This window comes from Miniopterus natalensis, chromosome 2, assembly GCF_054644295.1.
Source record: "Miniopterus natalensis isolate mMinNat1 chromosome 2, mMinNat1.hap1, whole genome shotgun sequence".
Classification (NCBI taxonomy): domain Eukaryota; kingdom Metazoa; phylum Chordata; class Mammalia; order Chiroptera; family Miniopteridae; genus Miniopterus; species Miniopterus natalensis.
In genome coordinates this window covers 75,673,402-75,688,336 of record NC_142082.1, presented here as the reverse complement: position 1 = coordinate 75,688,336, position 14,935 = coordinate 75,673,402, and the positions used below count along the sequence as shown (strand labels likewise).

General features: G+C 34.1%; 1 protein-coding gene and 1 non-coding gene across 6 annotated transcripts in view; one reads left to right on the top strand and one right to left on the bottom strand.

Annotated features, from left to right (window-relative positions):
• Positions 1-14,935, top strand: part of CAB39L (calcium binding protein 39 like) — a 144,183-nt gene that overhangs the window by 75,595 nt on the left and 53,653 nt on the right. For 4 of the 5 annotated variants that reach the window (XM_016205452.2, XM_016205454.2, XM_016205451.2 and 1 more), the window contains 2 exons: positions 5,428-5,568; positions 7,632-7,796. In XM_016205452.2, coding sequence (XP_016060938.1) covers positions 5,467-5,568; positions 7,632-7,796 — 267 coding nt within the window. In that variant the 5' untranslated portion in view covers positions 5,428-5,466. The remainder of the gene's footprint in view (positions 1-5,427; positions 5,569-7,631; positions 7,797-14,935) is intronic. The other variant, XM_016205455.2, reaches the window with a different exon arrangement.
• On the bottom strand, positions 13,835-13,941 carry LOC148093712 (U6 spliceosomal RNA). The gene has a single exon (XR_015714173.1). It is a non-coding gene; the product is annotated as a U6 spliceosomal RNA (small nuclear RNA).

Sequence of the window (14,935 nt, the reverse complement as noted above, 5' to 3'; positions counted from 1 at the left end):
TTCATTTGTCCTCAATCGGTTTTCTGTGGGATCATTGCTGGTCAATGCAGATTTGGATTGTAATACTGCACTGGGTGGGAGGGGTTAATTTGTATGTATATGAACGTGTTTTTGATCTTTTATCTTGGCCAGATCTCTTTTTGTATAAATCCTTTTCTTTTTTTCTTTTTTCTTTTTTTTTCAATTTTGTCTGTTCTGCCTCCTACAGAGAATTAATTTTGAAAGCAGCCTTCCCTGTCAAAGTCCACAGGGCATTTCTCTTATTTTCTTGTTCTACTTTTTCTCCCCCTTTAAATAGAACTTATGTTTTGTGTTGTTTATTCTGTTTATTTATTCTTGAAGGTGGGAAAGTACAACAGGGCAAGTGTCAGTTCACTGGCATTTGTGTGCCGCATGACCCACTGTCAGCACTAATGCTGGAGGGCAGGTTGATGTTCAAGGCCCCAACACAGTTTTCAGTGCCCAGGAGACATTCATCTGGTGTCAGTCTGTCAAACTAACATGGAATCTTTCCTTGTTCCTATTTCCTGCTTTGCTGAAATATAATGTATGTTCTAAAAACTCTGAGGTAAACTTTATGAAAAAATCACTACTACCAATTTATCCCCAGAAGGCACCACTTTCAGGACTCCTTCATGCCTTTTGTCTCCATCTTAAGCACTTTATTTTCGACCATGATGGATATGAGGAGTTAAAGATTCAGAATGAATATGGACAAGCGATAAATAACCTAGAATTCACTGTATATGGCCTACTTTTAAAATGTTATATTCTATCTTTCATTAAAAACTCCCTCTTAGCCTGGCTGGGCATGGCTAAGGATCTAGGAGATCGCGGTTCAATTCCCAGGCAGGGTACATGCCCGGGTTGTAGGCTTGATCCATCTGCAGTTGGAGTGCAGGAGGCAGCCAATTAATGATGACTCGCTCATCGTTGATGTTTCCATCTCTCTCTCTCCCTCTCTCTTCCTCTCTCTGAAATCAATAAAGATATATTTACAAAAAAAAAAAACAAAACACAACAAAAAACCCTCTTACATTATAGAGGTTCCTCAAAAATTTAAAAATAGAACTACCATATCATCCAGCAATTTCACTTGTGGATATTTACCTGAAGAAAATGAAAACAGTAATTCAGAATAATATATGTACTTCCATGTTCATTGCAGCATTATTTACAATAGCCAAGATATGAAAAAAACCTAAGTGTCCACTGATGGATGAATGTGTGTGTATATATATGTATACACACACACATATATACATATATATACACACAATGGAATATTATTCAGTCATTAAAAAGAATAAAATTTTGTCATTTGTGACAACATGGATGTACATTTAGGGAATTATGCTAAGTGAAATAAGTCAGACAGAGAAAGGTAATACTATATGATCTCATCCATATGTCTAAAAAACAACAACACAAAAACAAAAACAAACATATATAAAGAGAACAGATTGGTGGTTGTCAAAGATGGGGGTGGGGGGCGTGGTAGTGGATGAAATGAGTTGAGGAAGCCCAAAGGTACAAACTTCCAGTTATAAAATTAGTAAGTCATGGAGATAAAATAAAAAATAAAATAAGGTAGCCCAGCCAGTGTTGCTCAGTGGTTGAGCGTTGACCCATCAACCAGGAGGTCACCATTCAATTCCCGAACAGGGCACATGCCCGGGCTTCAGACTCGATCCCCAGTAGGGGGTGTGCAGGAGACAGCCACTTAATGATTCTGTCTCACTGATGTTTCTATTTATCTCTCCCTCTCCCTCCCTCTCTCTGAAATCAATAAAAACATTTTTAAAAAATTTTAATAAAATAAGCTAATCAAACTGGTGTTAACAAATAAATATGATGTATTTTTCCCAATGCATTTGGCAAAATTTTTCTTGATATCTTCATGAATGAAATGGAAAATTATGAACTAAATGATATGACTACAATTCACAAACTAAAAAAAAGGAGTATCACCCCAATAAATTCAATAAAAAGGGGAAAAAGAACCCCTTTAATTTACAGATAGAACAAATGATACCCAGATAAGGGTGATAACGTCTGAATCTTAATGATCACTTATCAACTCAGAAATAGGTGGAGGTTTAAGTACCATGTGTTTGTTTAGGCCTGATTATTAACAGGTATTATTGAGTGCCAGTTGGCTCACTTATTAAATAAAGGTGGGGTAAATGATATGATTGAGGTGGGTGCACATGCAGTGACCAGCACAGTTGCCCAGATTATAGAAAGGGGAGTCTCGAGTTTGAAATTTATGGGGACAGGTGTTCAGTCCAGGGGTGAGGTGGGGCTAGCTATGTTCTGAAGAGAACAGCCCAGGAAAGAGAGCTTCACATTAATTTGTAGGGGACCTGGGGACTGTAACTTCATGGTTTGAGTATGGGTTTTGATTTCCCTCAAAGTAGGAGTCCCAGAATTGAAGACTAATGATCCTATGAAATTTAAAACATTGTTAAACTAATTTTATGTTATAGTTATTATAGTAAATAGGTACATTTAAAATATGAAAATAATTCAAAAAAAGGAAAACTGTATTAGAGGCATTATATATATTGTATGTTAATTCCCATTGTTACATAATCTCATCGTCCCTAAAATGTTTGCTTTTTCACTTAATAATAAGCTCCAAAGAGCAGGGATTGTGTTTTTCTACCCCTAGTACTTAGCAAGGTGCCTGTGCTTAGCACTTACTCAGATTCTTTGTTGACTAAGGGAATGAATAAGTGAAGAAACCAACAGGCAAATGAACAGTTAGGATACAGTGAATCAGGAAATGCTGGCTAACTATTATATTAACATGATGTCCTGAAAACTTTTGTAATTTTGGTGGAATTAGCTTGTTACAGTGAGAATTGAGCAGAGCAATAGGTAATGGACAAAAATCATGTCATATCATATGTATGATACCATATCATAATTTGTAGTCTGTTTTGATGTCAGGGAGCACGTATTTAGTTGAAATTCCTATGGTTGACTCTCTGTTCTTTAGTGTAGTAGAACTACATAGAGAAAGACAAGTACACAAATGCATTTAGCCTTTTAAAAAATTTTTCATGCTAAATATTTGAACATTGAATACTTAACATTCAAAAATTAACATTTAAAAAAATAAAAATGTGGCCTGGCCGGAGTCGCTCAGTGGTAGAGCGTCAACTCATGAACCAAAAGGTCACGATTTGATTCCCAGTCAGGGCACATGACCTGGTTGTGGGCTCAATCCCCAGTAAGAGGCTTGCAGGAGGCACCTGACCTATGAGCCTCTCTCATTGATGTTTCTATCTCTCCCTCCCTCTTCCTCTCTCTCTCAAAAAAAATCAATAAAAACATTTTTTTTTTAAAAAAAGAAAAATGTGTAAGTGGCTCAAGAAGTTAGATGTGTCTAGGATGCTTAATAAAGACAAAATTGTATCTGTTACTATACTGTTCTCTGTAGTGAATTCATTAACTGTCATGGAACTTTTTGTAATAATAGCAACTAAACATTATAGAATACCTCACTTCTACCAGGCCCTTTGCAAGTTCCTCTGCATACCTTTAATCCTTACAACAGTCCTAAGAGGGAGATGTTATTATCACTATTTACAGGTAAGATCACAGAGCCTTAGATCACACTGTGCCCAAGATCACCCAGGTAGGAAGCAACAGATTGCTTGCTCTGCCCAACCATCTAATGATTGTTTCAGCACCCACCCCACCTTTACATTACATAAACTTTTAAATATACTTTGCCTGTATTTATGTTTAGGCCTGCTTATTAAAAAAAAACAAAAAACCTCATACATCTTTATCATTTTATTCTTGCGTTTTATAAAGGGACAGAACACAATGTTCTTCCAGTGTTCTTTCTTTTTTGCCTCTGACACCACCACTGAGTTCACAGTGTGATCTTCACATGCTTGATCTTTCAGTGCTCTGTCAACTATCAGCTTTAGAGGCTGACTGGGGTCCTTTAACATGCTTTTCAAACTTATCCTTGCCCTTAAAGTGGACAAGTTCCCCCTCATATCTACCCTCCCACATTGGGAAGTTAAGGCATCCCTACTGAAAACATGAAATGTTTTTTAAACCTTTTGTTTATCATCAAAATTTATACCAACAGTGTTGATTTATACTTCATAACATATGTATCCCATTAGAATTTTTTATCACAAACAATACTGAAGGAATTTATTGGAAGGATACAAGGTAACTCACAGATCTGTCAAATACTAGGAAACCAGATTTAGGAAGTAGGAATATACAAGGATGAGGGATCTAGAACCAAGGTTAAGATACAGGAATAGCTGGTTAGAAGAGTGCTGTTATCAAATGGTAAACATGTTTGTGTACACATTTACATATAATATTGTTCATTGTTAATAAGAAAAATATTAGGAAAAAAATTAACTGAAAAGTCCATCAATAAGGCATTGGTAAAATAAATTATAATAAGAATAATTATATATCTGTATAATGAAATGCTGTATTGCTATAAAAATATAGATCTAAACATGCACTTATAGAATGATATTCAATATATAAAAAGTTGGGGAAAGTTGCAAATACTATATTTAGTACTATTCTAATTTTATTTTAAAATATATTTAATTTTATATGTATAGAAAAAATTCAGGAGTAGTATGTACCAAACTGATGATAGTTGTTATCTCTGGGTCATCGGTTTATGGGAGCCTTTGATTTATTTATTACATCATATTTCTGTAATGCTTGAAATATTTTTGCTAATAACTGTTAAAGTAAATGAATATGTATGTACTAACTGGAGCCTTCAATTATAAGATTTTTCCCCCCCAATACTTACATTTTTAGTATAAATAAGTCAATGACAGCCATATTTGGCTTTCTTTGCTCTGTTGTAAATAGATGTTCTCAAAAACAAGAATTTACACTCCTTTCCCCACTCTCCTCACCCTCTGCTATGGTATTCCTCATTTCATCAATGAGTATAGTCAGCTGAATATTTGAAGAGTAAAGAACAGATTCTAAATAATTTTACATGGCAATTTTGTGATTACTGTTTAGTAGCATGCTTTTACATATTGCTTTACCATAGTATGCAGATCTTAATCCCACTTTAGTTTTACATGTTTTATCTACTATTATCACCACTTTTTTAGTCACAATATTGTTTTAAATATCAGCTTATTCTCTAAAGGTACTTTTTTCCCCATTCTCACATAATCCTTGTGTTTCTATTATAATAAATATTTTTAACTTTGAGGAAAAACTTTTAGGTAAAGTTTTAAAAATATTTTGTATGTGTTTAAATTTGGCATAAAACTTGATAAAACTCATTTTAGTTGGATTTTAATATCTCAAATACTGAATTGAAAACTTATGTCATTTTAGTCTAACAGTTTAATCATGTTAAGAATTAAATTCATAATTTTTTGTTTTTTTATTTGTTTTTAGCATTCCATATTGGACGAAGAGATTTCTGTAGATGAAAAAATGCCTTTGTTTAGTAAATCACATAAAAATCCAGCAGAAATTGTGAAAATTCTGAAAGACAACTTAGCCATTTTGGAAAAGCAAGACAAAAAGACAGACAAGGTATGAGCTAAAACAATAACATTATTATTAAAATATAGTTATTCCAAGACCAAAAACCAACATAAAATTTTAATGAATTTTACCCAAAATATGATCTGTGATAGGACACATAGGGTCTCTGTAAATACATTTAAATTGATTTCAGGTTTTATGCATCTGATAATTGTTGAGTCTGTTGTCTTGAACTCTTAGCATATCAGGACAGCACTCTAACCAATTAAAATTTCTTTTATTTTTAAATTTATTGACTTTAGAGAGATTGAGAGGAAGGGCGGGAGAGAGAGAGGAAGTAAGGAAAACACTGATTTGTTGTTCCACTTATTTTTATTTATTTATTTCCCTATCTATTTAGTCCATCATTTAAAAAAAAAATTTTTTTTGGCCTTTTTTCTTTATTGTTGAAAGTATTACAGATGTTCCCCTTCCCCCCCAGTTGAAACCCTCCACCAGGCATCCACCCCCGTTCCCCCAGGTCTTCTCCACGTTATTGTCTGTGTCCATAGGTCATGTATATATGCATCTAAGTTCTTTGATTAATCTCTCTCCCACACCTACTCCCACCCCCACCTTCTGCTTATTTATGCATTTATTGATTATTTTTTTTGTGTGTCCTGACTGGGGATCAAACCTGCAACCTTGATATATTAGGACAATGCTCTAACCAACTGAGTCACCTGTCCAGGGCTGTCTTGAGCTCTTGATTCACTATCTGGAGCCTCTGACTAACCCTGGATCCCTCTAGGCTACATAGCTTAAAAATCTAAGGGTTATACCAGTGCAGTGTTATACTGGCATGAAGAGTAAAAGTTTTTATTTAAAGATCGACTGATAGTTTTGACTGCAATGCAACCTCATTTTAACATTGCTTTAAGGTCCTACTAAGCAGAGCTTCCTCATAAGAAGGGCTTTTTAGTGTTTTAGTTATTCCCTTGAAGGGATGTTGAATCCTACATATTTGATTTCTCTCTACAGTGACTAGTTTATGGCAAGATTCAACTTATCTATAAAAAAAATACCCTTGAGTGTATAGCGTATTTCTGTCTCAGTGTATGATACAATCTTGTGTTCTTGTAAGGATGTAGAGATGTATTTTTCATCCTACATCTTGTAAGTAATATAAAAATATAATTTAATCCTAGTGTGCTTTGTAATATTGAGCCAAATATTGGTCCAAATAGGAAAAAAAAAAAAAAAATCTTCAAAGAAGAATAATTCTAAATGACAAAAGAGAGAAAAAATTATAAAAACATAAAAGGATAATTGTCTTCGTTAGTAATCAGGAAAAGTCCAATTAACTGCAGTATATTCATAATATACATATTCTACCTTGGCAAAATTGTCTGATGGTGTTAAGTGTTGACAAGTATGGAAAGCAATAAGAACTTTGATCCACTGTGAGTGATAAAGTATAAATTGGTTTTTGGAAACCAGTTTAATATATTATCTAATTCCAGGACATTTTTTTCACCCCAAAAGAAACCCCATTAGCAGTCATTTCTCATTCTCCTCTCAACAGGCCCTAACACACACCAATCTGTTTTCTACCTCTATAGATTTTGATATTATTATTTAAATTTAATGAGGGTTTTGTTTTTTTAAGTTTCATTGATAGCAAAAAAGATAATTTCTGTGGATTGACAAAGTTTATGGGTTTTGACAACTTATGATTTTATACCTAGTCCATCAAAAAAAATCAGAAAAACCATAGCAAATGATTTAAAGACTACTAGCTACTGATAAGTCTTTAAAATGAAGTCAATTTAATTTTTAAGAGTTAAATTTAGAATTAATTACTAGCAAAGTGGACTATGTCTGAGTATGATTTAAGAGAAGATTATTTTCAATTATGCTGACTAAATAGAAATACTAGAGATCTTTTTTAAATATAAATTTTAGTAGCTTTTTAAAATAAAATAGCAGTGCTTACTAAAAGGTTTTTGTTTATAACTATACAGTGTTCTTTGATCATAAATAGGCACTAATAAGTGATTTTTGTTTGTTTATTTGTTTATAGCCTGAAAATTTTTATTCACTTAAGACTTAGCATATTTTTTGGTCACTAGGCTTCGGAAGAAGTGTCGAAATCACTGCAAGCGATGAAAGAAATTCTGTGTGGTACAAATGACAAGGAACCCCCTACAGAGACTGTGGCTCAGCTAGCACAAGAACTCTACAGTAGTGGGCTGCTGGTGACACTGATAGCTGACCTGCAGCTGATAGACTTTGAGGTAATGTATCTGTAAGAGCATTATATCTCTGCTTTTCAATTTTAATATATATGACTATTAATATTTGACTTTAATTTTTTTATTAGTTCGTTTTTGTTTTAAATCCTCACTCAAGGATATTTTTTCCATTGATTTTTTTAGAGAGAGTGGAAGGGAGGGAAAGAGACAGAGAGAGAGAAACATTGATGTGAGAGAGACACATCGATTGGTTGCCTCCTGCACACGCCCCAACCGGAGCCAGGGATCAAGCCTGCAACCCTTCAGTCTGCTAGCCGATGCTCTAACCACTGAGAAAACCAGCCAGAGCTACTGTTTATTATTTTAAAACAGTTTTTTTCTAAAACTCTAAAATCACTTTAATCTTTTTAAAAATTAAAAATTATTTTTAATTACAGTTGACATACAATATTAAGATGTGCAGCATAATAATTAGACGTTTATATAACTTATGGAGTGATCACCTCGATGAGTCTAGTGCCCATCTGACACCACACAGAGTTATTACAATATTATTAACTATATTCATTATGCTGTACTTTATATTCCCATGACTGTTTTTATAACTGGCAATTTGTACATCTTAATCCCCTCCCCTTTTCACCCATCACCTCCAACCCCCCTTCCATCTGGCAACCATGAATTTGTTCTCTGTATCTGAGTTTGTTTCTGTTTTGTTTGTTAGTTTGTTTTTAGATTCCGCATATAAGTGAAATAATTTGGTATTTGTCTTTCTACTTATTTCACTTAGCATAATACCCTAGGTCCATCCATGTTGTCACATATGGCAAGATTTCATTCTTTTTTATGTGATTAATATTCCATTGTATATATGTTTCACTTTTTCTTTACATTCATCTATTGATGGACACTTACGTTGCTTTCGTATCTTGGCTATTGTAAGTAATGCTGAAATGAACATATGTTTGCTTATGTCTTTTTAAGTTAGTGTTTTGGATTTCTTCAGATAAATACCCATAAGTGGAATTATTGGGTCATATGGTAGTTCTATGTTTTATTTTTTTGAGGAAACTTCTTTCTATAATGGCTATACCAATTTACGATCCCACCAACAGCGCACAAGGGCTCTCTTTCCTCCACATCCTCACCAACACTTGTTTGTTGAGTTATTGATGATAGTCATTCTGACAGGTGTGAGGTGATATCTCACTATGATTTTAATTTGCATTTCACTCATGATTAGTGACACTGAGCATCTTTCCCTATGTCTCTTAGTCTCTTGGCCATCTGTGTGTCCTCTTTGGAGAAATGGCTCTTCAGGTCCTCTACCCATTTTTTAATCAGATTGTTTTTTTGGAGTTGAGTTATATGAGTTCCTTATATATTTTAGATATTACCCCTTTTCAGATGTATCATTGGCAAATATCTTCCTCCATTCAATAGGTTGTCTTTTCATGTTGTTGATGTTTTCCTTCACTGTGCAAAAACACTTTAGTTTGATGTACTCCTGTTTATTTTTTCTTTTACTTCCCTTGTCCAAGGAGATAGATCCAAAAAAATACTACTAAGAGTGATGTCAAAGAGTAGCAGTAGCCTATGTTTTCTTCTAGGAGTTTTATGGTTTCAGGTCTTACATTTAAGTTTTTAATCCATTTTTATTTTATTCTTGTATATAGTATAAGAAAGTAATCCTGTTTCTTTCCTTTACATGTCTGTCCAGTTTCTCAACACCATTTATGTATTTATTTGTTTGTTTGTTTATCTATTTAATTTTTGTTGATAGTATTACAAATGTCCCCCATTCCCCCCCCCCAACACCATTTATTAAAGAGACTGTCTTTACTTCATTGTATATTCTTGCCTCCTTTGTCATAGATCAATTGACCATATAGGCATGGGTTGTTTTGGGGAGTTCTCTATTCTGTTTCATTGCCAGTACCATGTTTTTATGCCAGTACCATGCTGTAGTATAGTTTGATATCCAGTAGCGTGATACCTCCAACTTAGTTCTTCTTTCTCAAGATTTTTTTGGGTATTCAGGGTCTTTTGTGCTTCAATATATATTTTAGGATTATTTGTTCTAGTTCTGTGAAAAATTCCATTGGTAATTTGATAGGAATTTCATTCAAACTCTACATTGCTTTGTGTAGAATGAACATTTTAACAATGTTAATTCTTCCTATCCATGAACACGGTATATCCTTTCATTTATTTTTATCTTCTTCAGTTTCTTTCTGCAGTGTCTTATAGTTTTCTGAGTACAGGTCTTTTACCTCCTTGGTTTAATTTATTCCTGTGTATTTTTTTCTTTTTGATGCAATTGTAAATGGGATTATTTTCTTAATTTTTCTTTCTCTTTTTATTGGTGTATAAAAATGCAACCCATTTTTGAATATCAATTTTGTATCCTGCTACTTTACTAAATTCATTTATTAGTTCTAATAGTTTTTGGTGGAATCTTTAAGGTTCTCTCTATATAGTATTATGTAATCTGCAAATAATGACAGTTTTACTTTTTCATTTCCAATTGGTATGCCTTCTATTTTGTTTTCTTGTTTTACTCTGACTAGGACTTCAATACAAGTGGCGAGAGTGGACATTCTTGTCTTGTTCCTGATCTTAAGGAAAATGCTTTTAGCTTTTCCCCATTGAGTATATGATGTTAACTGTGGGTTTGTCTTATATGGCCTTTATGTTGAGGTATATTTCTTCTATCTCCACTTTGCTGAGAGGATTTTTTTCTTTTTAGATTTATTGACAAATTAGAAAAGAAAGAATACAACAGCCCTTCATCTGTAAAATTTAAACATCATAAATTTTGGTATTTAAAATAGTTTTATAATTTAGATATCATTATCATCAAAAACCCAGATGGTTGAATTGATTATTTTTCAGTATATGGCTGGAAGGTCAGGGATGGAACTTAGTAGCACTCAGAGATTTGGTCAGCATTTCCCAGGAAAGGCTGTGCCCTTTGCTTCATAGCTATTGTTGATTCTGCGTGAATTTCTCCATAATGTTCTAGATGAGGAGTCCTGGTCCTCCTGCTTCTCTACCTTCTCAGCAGCTTCCCTGCATTATTTGAAGTTATGTTCCAATTTTCTGGAAATTTGTCTGTTTCAGCTGTTATTAGGGCATCTATTTGGATAAGTCCATTATCATTTATTTTCTTTTTACATGCAGCTCACGATAAACAGAACTTTGTAATTGGAAGAAGCTACATAAGTAACCATCCTTTCCGTTTTTTAATGAAGAAACTGAGATTTGCAAAAGCTGAATTACTTTGCTTCCAGAGTACTCAGCAAATAAATTGCAGAAGTAGAATTGGAACTTGTGAACACTGTTAATCTAAATGTGTGTTGTTTTTTGTTTGTTTTATTTTGTTTCGTTAATCCTCACCCAAGAATATTTTTTCATTGATTTTTAGAGAGAGTAGAAGACAGGGAGGAGGGGAGGGGGAGAGAGAAAGAGACAGAGAAGACGAGGGGAGACACTGATATGAGAGAGATTGGTTGCCTCACGCATATGCCCTGAGCAGGGCCAGGGATGGAACCTGCAACCCATGTATGTGCCCTTGACTGGGAATCAAACCTCCGACCCTTCAGTGCATGGGCCGACATTCTAACCATCTAGCAACACTGCCCAGGGCTAAACGTGTTTTAATCATCTCTGAGACATTTCCTCAGAGACATTAAAGCATCACCCCTCCCCCGCCCTCTCACTACAGAGAACTCTGGCTTTGTCTTCCAGATACTGAGAGTTTTTTATCATAAATGGATGTTGGATTTTGTTAGATGCTTTTTCTGCATCTATTGATATGATCATACGATTTTTATCCTTCAGTTTGTTTATGTGGTGTATCATGTTAATTGATTCGCATACTGAATCAGTCTCGAATCGCATGAATAAATCCCACTTGATCATACTATATGATCTTTTTAATGTATTGCTGAATTCAGTTTACTAATATTTGTTGTTATGTTATTTATTTTTTAATCCTACCCAAGGACATGTTTTTATTGATTTTAGAGAGAGAGAGGAAGGGAGGAAGGAAGGGAAGGAGAGAGAGAGAGAGAGAAAAGACAAAGAAACATCAATGTGAAAGTAAAGCATCAATTGGTTGCCTCCCACAAGTTCCCCAACAGGACATCAAACCCTCAACCTTTTGTGTACAGGACAGCGCTCCAACTGGCCAGACTGTTGAGGATTTTTTCATCTGTGTTCATCAGGTATATCGGTCTATAATTTTTTCTAGTGTGTTTCTCTGGTTTTGATATGAGGGTAATGATGGCCTCATATAATGGATTTGGGAGCCCTCACTCCCCTTCAATTTTTTTAAATAGTTTGAGAAGAATAGGTGTTTAGTTTTTCTTGTCTGGGAACTTGAACTGTTTTGTTTTGTTTTATTTTGTTTTGTTTTAAGTATGTCTTTATTGATTTCAGAGAGAGGAAGGGAGAGAGAAAAATGGAAACATCAATGATGAGGGAGTCATTGATCAGCTGCCTCCTGCACATCCCCGACTGGGGATCAAGCCCACAACCCGGGCACGTGCCCTGACCGGGAGTCAAACCAAGATCTCTTGGATCATAGCTCAGTGCTCATCTGCTGAGCCATGCCAGCCGGGCTTTAACCGTTTTTTAATAAAGCAAAAAGTTTTTCTATAATTAAGTTTTGTGCAGCTAGGTAGCAAGATTAGTGGCCAATAATAATAATAATAGATTTGGTGAGTGTTTCCTACATATTGTACAATTTTAAGCACTTAATTTTTTAAAAACCCTATGTCATTGGTATTTTATTATTAGCCCCATTTTGTAGATAAAGAACCTAAAATTCAAAGATATTAAGTAATTTTCCCCAAATCATTCAGTTACTAAGTGAGTAAGCTTAAGCTGGGATTCAAATGCAGTGTCTCCCAAACCTGTTCTCTCATTAAAATATTATAAAATATTTTCCCTATTAAAATATTATACCAATGTTTTAAGAAGTTTGTTAAGTGCTAGTAATATACAGTGTTTATCTCATTTTGAAAGCAATTATACCTAATTTACCTAAATAATAAATTAACTAAATAAAACAGTAATGTACTAACCTAAGTGGTGAATATATAGGGTGTCCCCAGAAAATGTTTACATCCACTTTGAATAATTATAAAGGCAGTGTTTATTAAAATACATTTCCTTTTCAAAATTGAGCTATCAGCTGTTAAAGTGTATATACATTTTTGGGGGCACCCTGTATATAGGCATTTTATTCTCTGTGATATCTTAGAACAGTGATTATTTCATTTTTTTAAAAAAGTATAAGCAAGGCAATTTTGGGCTTTGGCTATTTCAGTGGTGGAAGTCTTGATTTTTATTTGTTTGTTGTTTTGTTACTACTACCAGGCTTTGGATACTGTCAGGTAAGTGCTTGGGTCTCCACTAATTCTCAGAGATAGTAGAAAATGGAGATTTCTGAAGTAAATTGCTTTTAGTTTTGTCACAGAGGAAGTGAAAGGAAAACTAATTACAGCAATTAGACCAAGATAAGATCAGGGCTCTGGGGAATCCGTGGAAATACTAGTCCCAGGCTCTCTGGACTGCTTAAATGGGGGAATATTTTTGGCTGACTGGAGCCAAGGAGGAGGAATGCAGAGACTGCTCTGGAGATGTGGAACCAGGTGTGTTGGGTGGAACCAGCACTGACTGAGGAACCCACATGGTCCAGGCTTCAGCTTGTTCTTCCTTTCAGATACACTTGTCTTTTTCTTTCTTTTCCTCCCATATCTATTTCTCTGTCTTTGACATTTTTCTGCCCAATAATCTCTTTTCCTACTTTATCCTCTTGCCAGGCTTGCTCACTCTCCCCCTCATCTTAATCCCCATTTTTTTAAAAAAAGTGGCCATATGTTGAATTTAAGTGGAGTTTTTTTCATTGTGTTTATATACTCTCATGTTTCTTTTATTTAGTTTAAAATCAGTTGTTATGAACATTTTAGGAGCTGTACATAGTGGGAGAATGCTTGACTTGCAATTAGAATTCTTTAGAGTCCCTGACCTGCCATTTGATAGAACATAACCACTTTGAGACTAAATTTTTAAAAAATACAGAACACCTCATGAATTTGCGTATCATCCTTGCACAGGGGCCATGCTAATCTTCTCTGTATTGTTCCAATTTTAGTATATGTGCTGCCAAAGCGAGCACAAAACTAAATTTTTTTATCTATAAAATAGGAGTAATATGAACTTTTAAATATTAAAGTAAATAAAACATACATATTTTTGCTATGAAGAACATTAAATACATGTGCAAACTATATACAAATGTAAGTTAGTATGTTCTCATTTTCTCTTTCTCAAACTGAAGTTAAATGTAAGCTGGCTTATTTCTGTTATAACCTTTGGTGTGTTTGTTTTGTTTATTATTTAGTTTGAAATTTTGTTGATCATTTACCATAAATGGGAAAAATACACATTTATATTTCTATACATCTATTTTTTGTAATTTCTCTGAAAGTAGCAATGTATTAAGTTATTATCATCATTTATTAATGTTAGCTTGAGTTAATTTATGAGATTAGCCCAAACAGCAGTTGGATGCTGGAAGGAATATGACCTAGAATGGTTATGTTTTGAAAACTGAGTCAGGGATGAGATCTTGTCAGGTTCAGTGACCTGGTGAAACCTTGAGCAGCCACAGAATAGCCTAGGTTCAAAGTGTTGCCCAATAATTGGAGAGGTAGAAATAAAACTTTGTTCAGCATAGGGTTAGAAAACAAAAGAGGAACCATAAGAAACACTTATGCAAGTTTTCCTTATTTTACATGTTATACTGAAAATAAATAAATTTAGAGAGGACGTTTATTTCAAACTTACTTGGGGGTTAAAATATTCAGTTGCCTGAAAATTGACTTCTGTGTTATCAAGTGAAAAAAACTTCTACTCTCTAGAATCCTTGGGGGAAAGAAGTATCTTCCTGAATATTTGAATTTTACATGTAGCTAAAGATTAACTCTTCAAATGCAAAGAGTTAGTAGATTATTTTTGTGGACTACTTTATATTTTCTTTATAAAATGCATTATATTATTGCCTCCCATCCATAAAAATATACTATATGTAATAATTTTTACTGATGAATCAAAACTATCATTAGGAAGATCTGTTATTGTGATAGTAGCAGACAGGGTTTTTTCTTCCA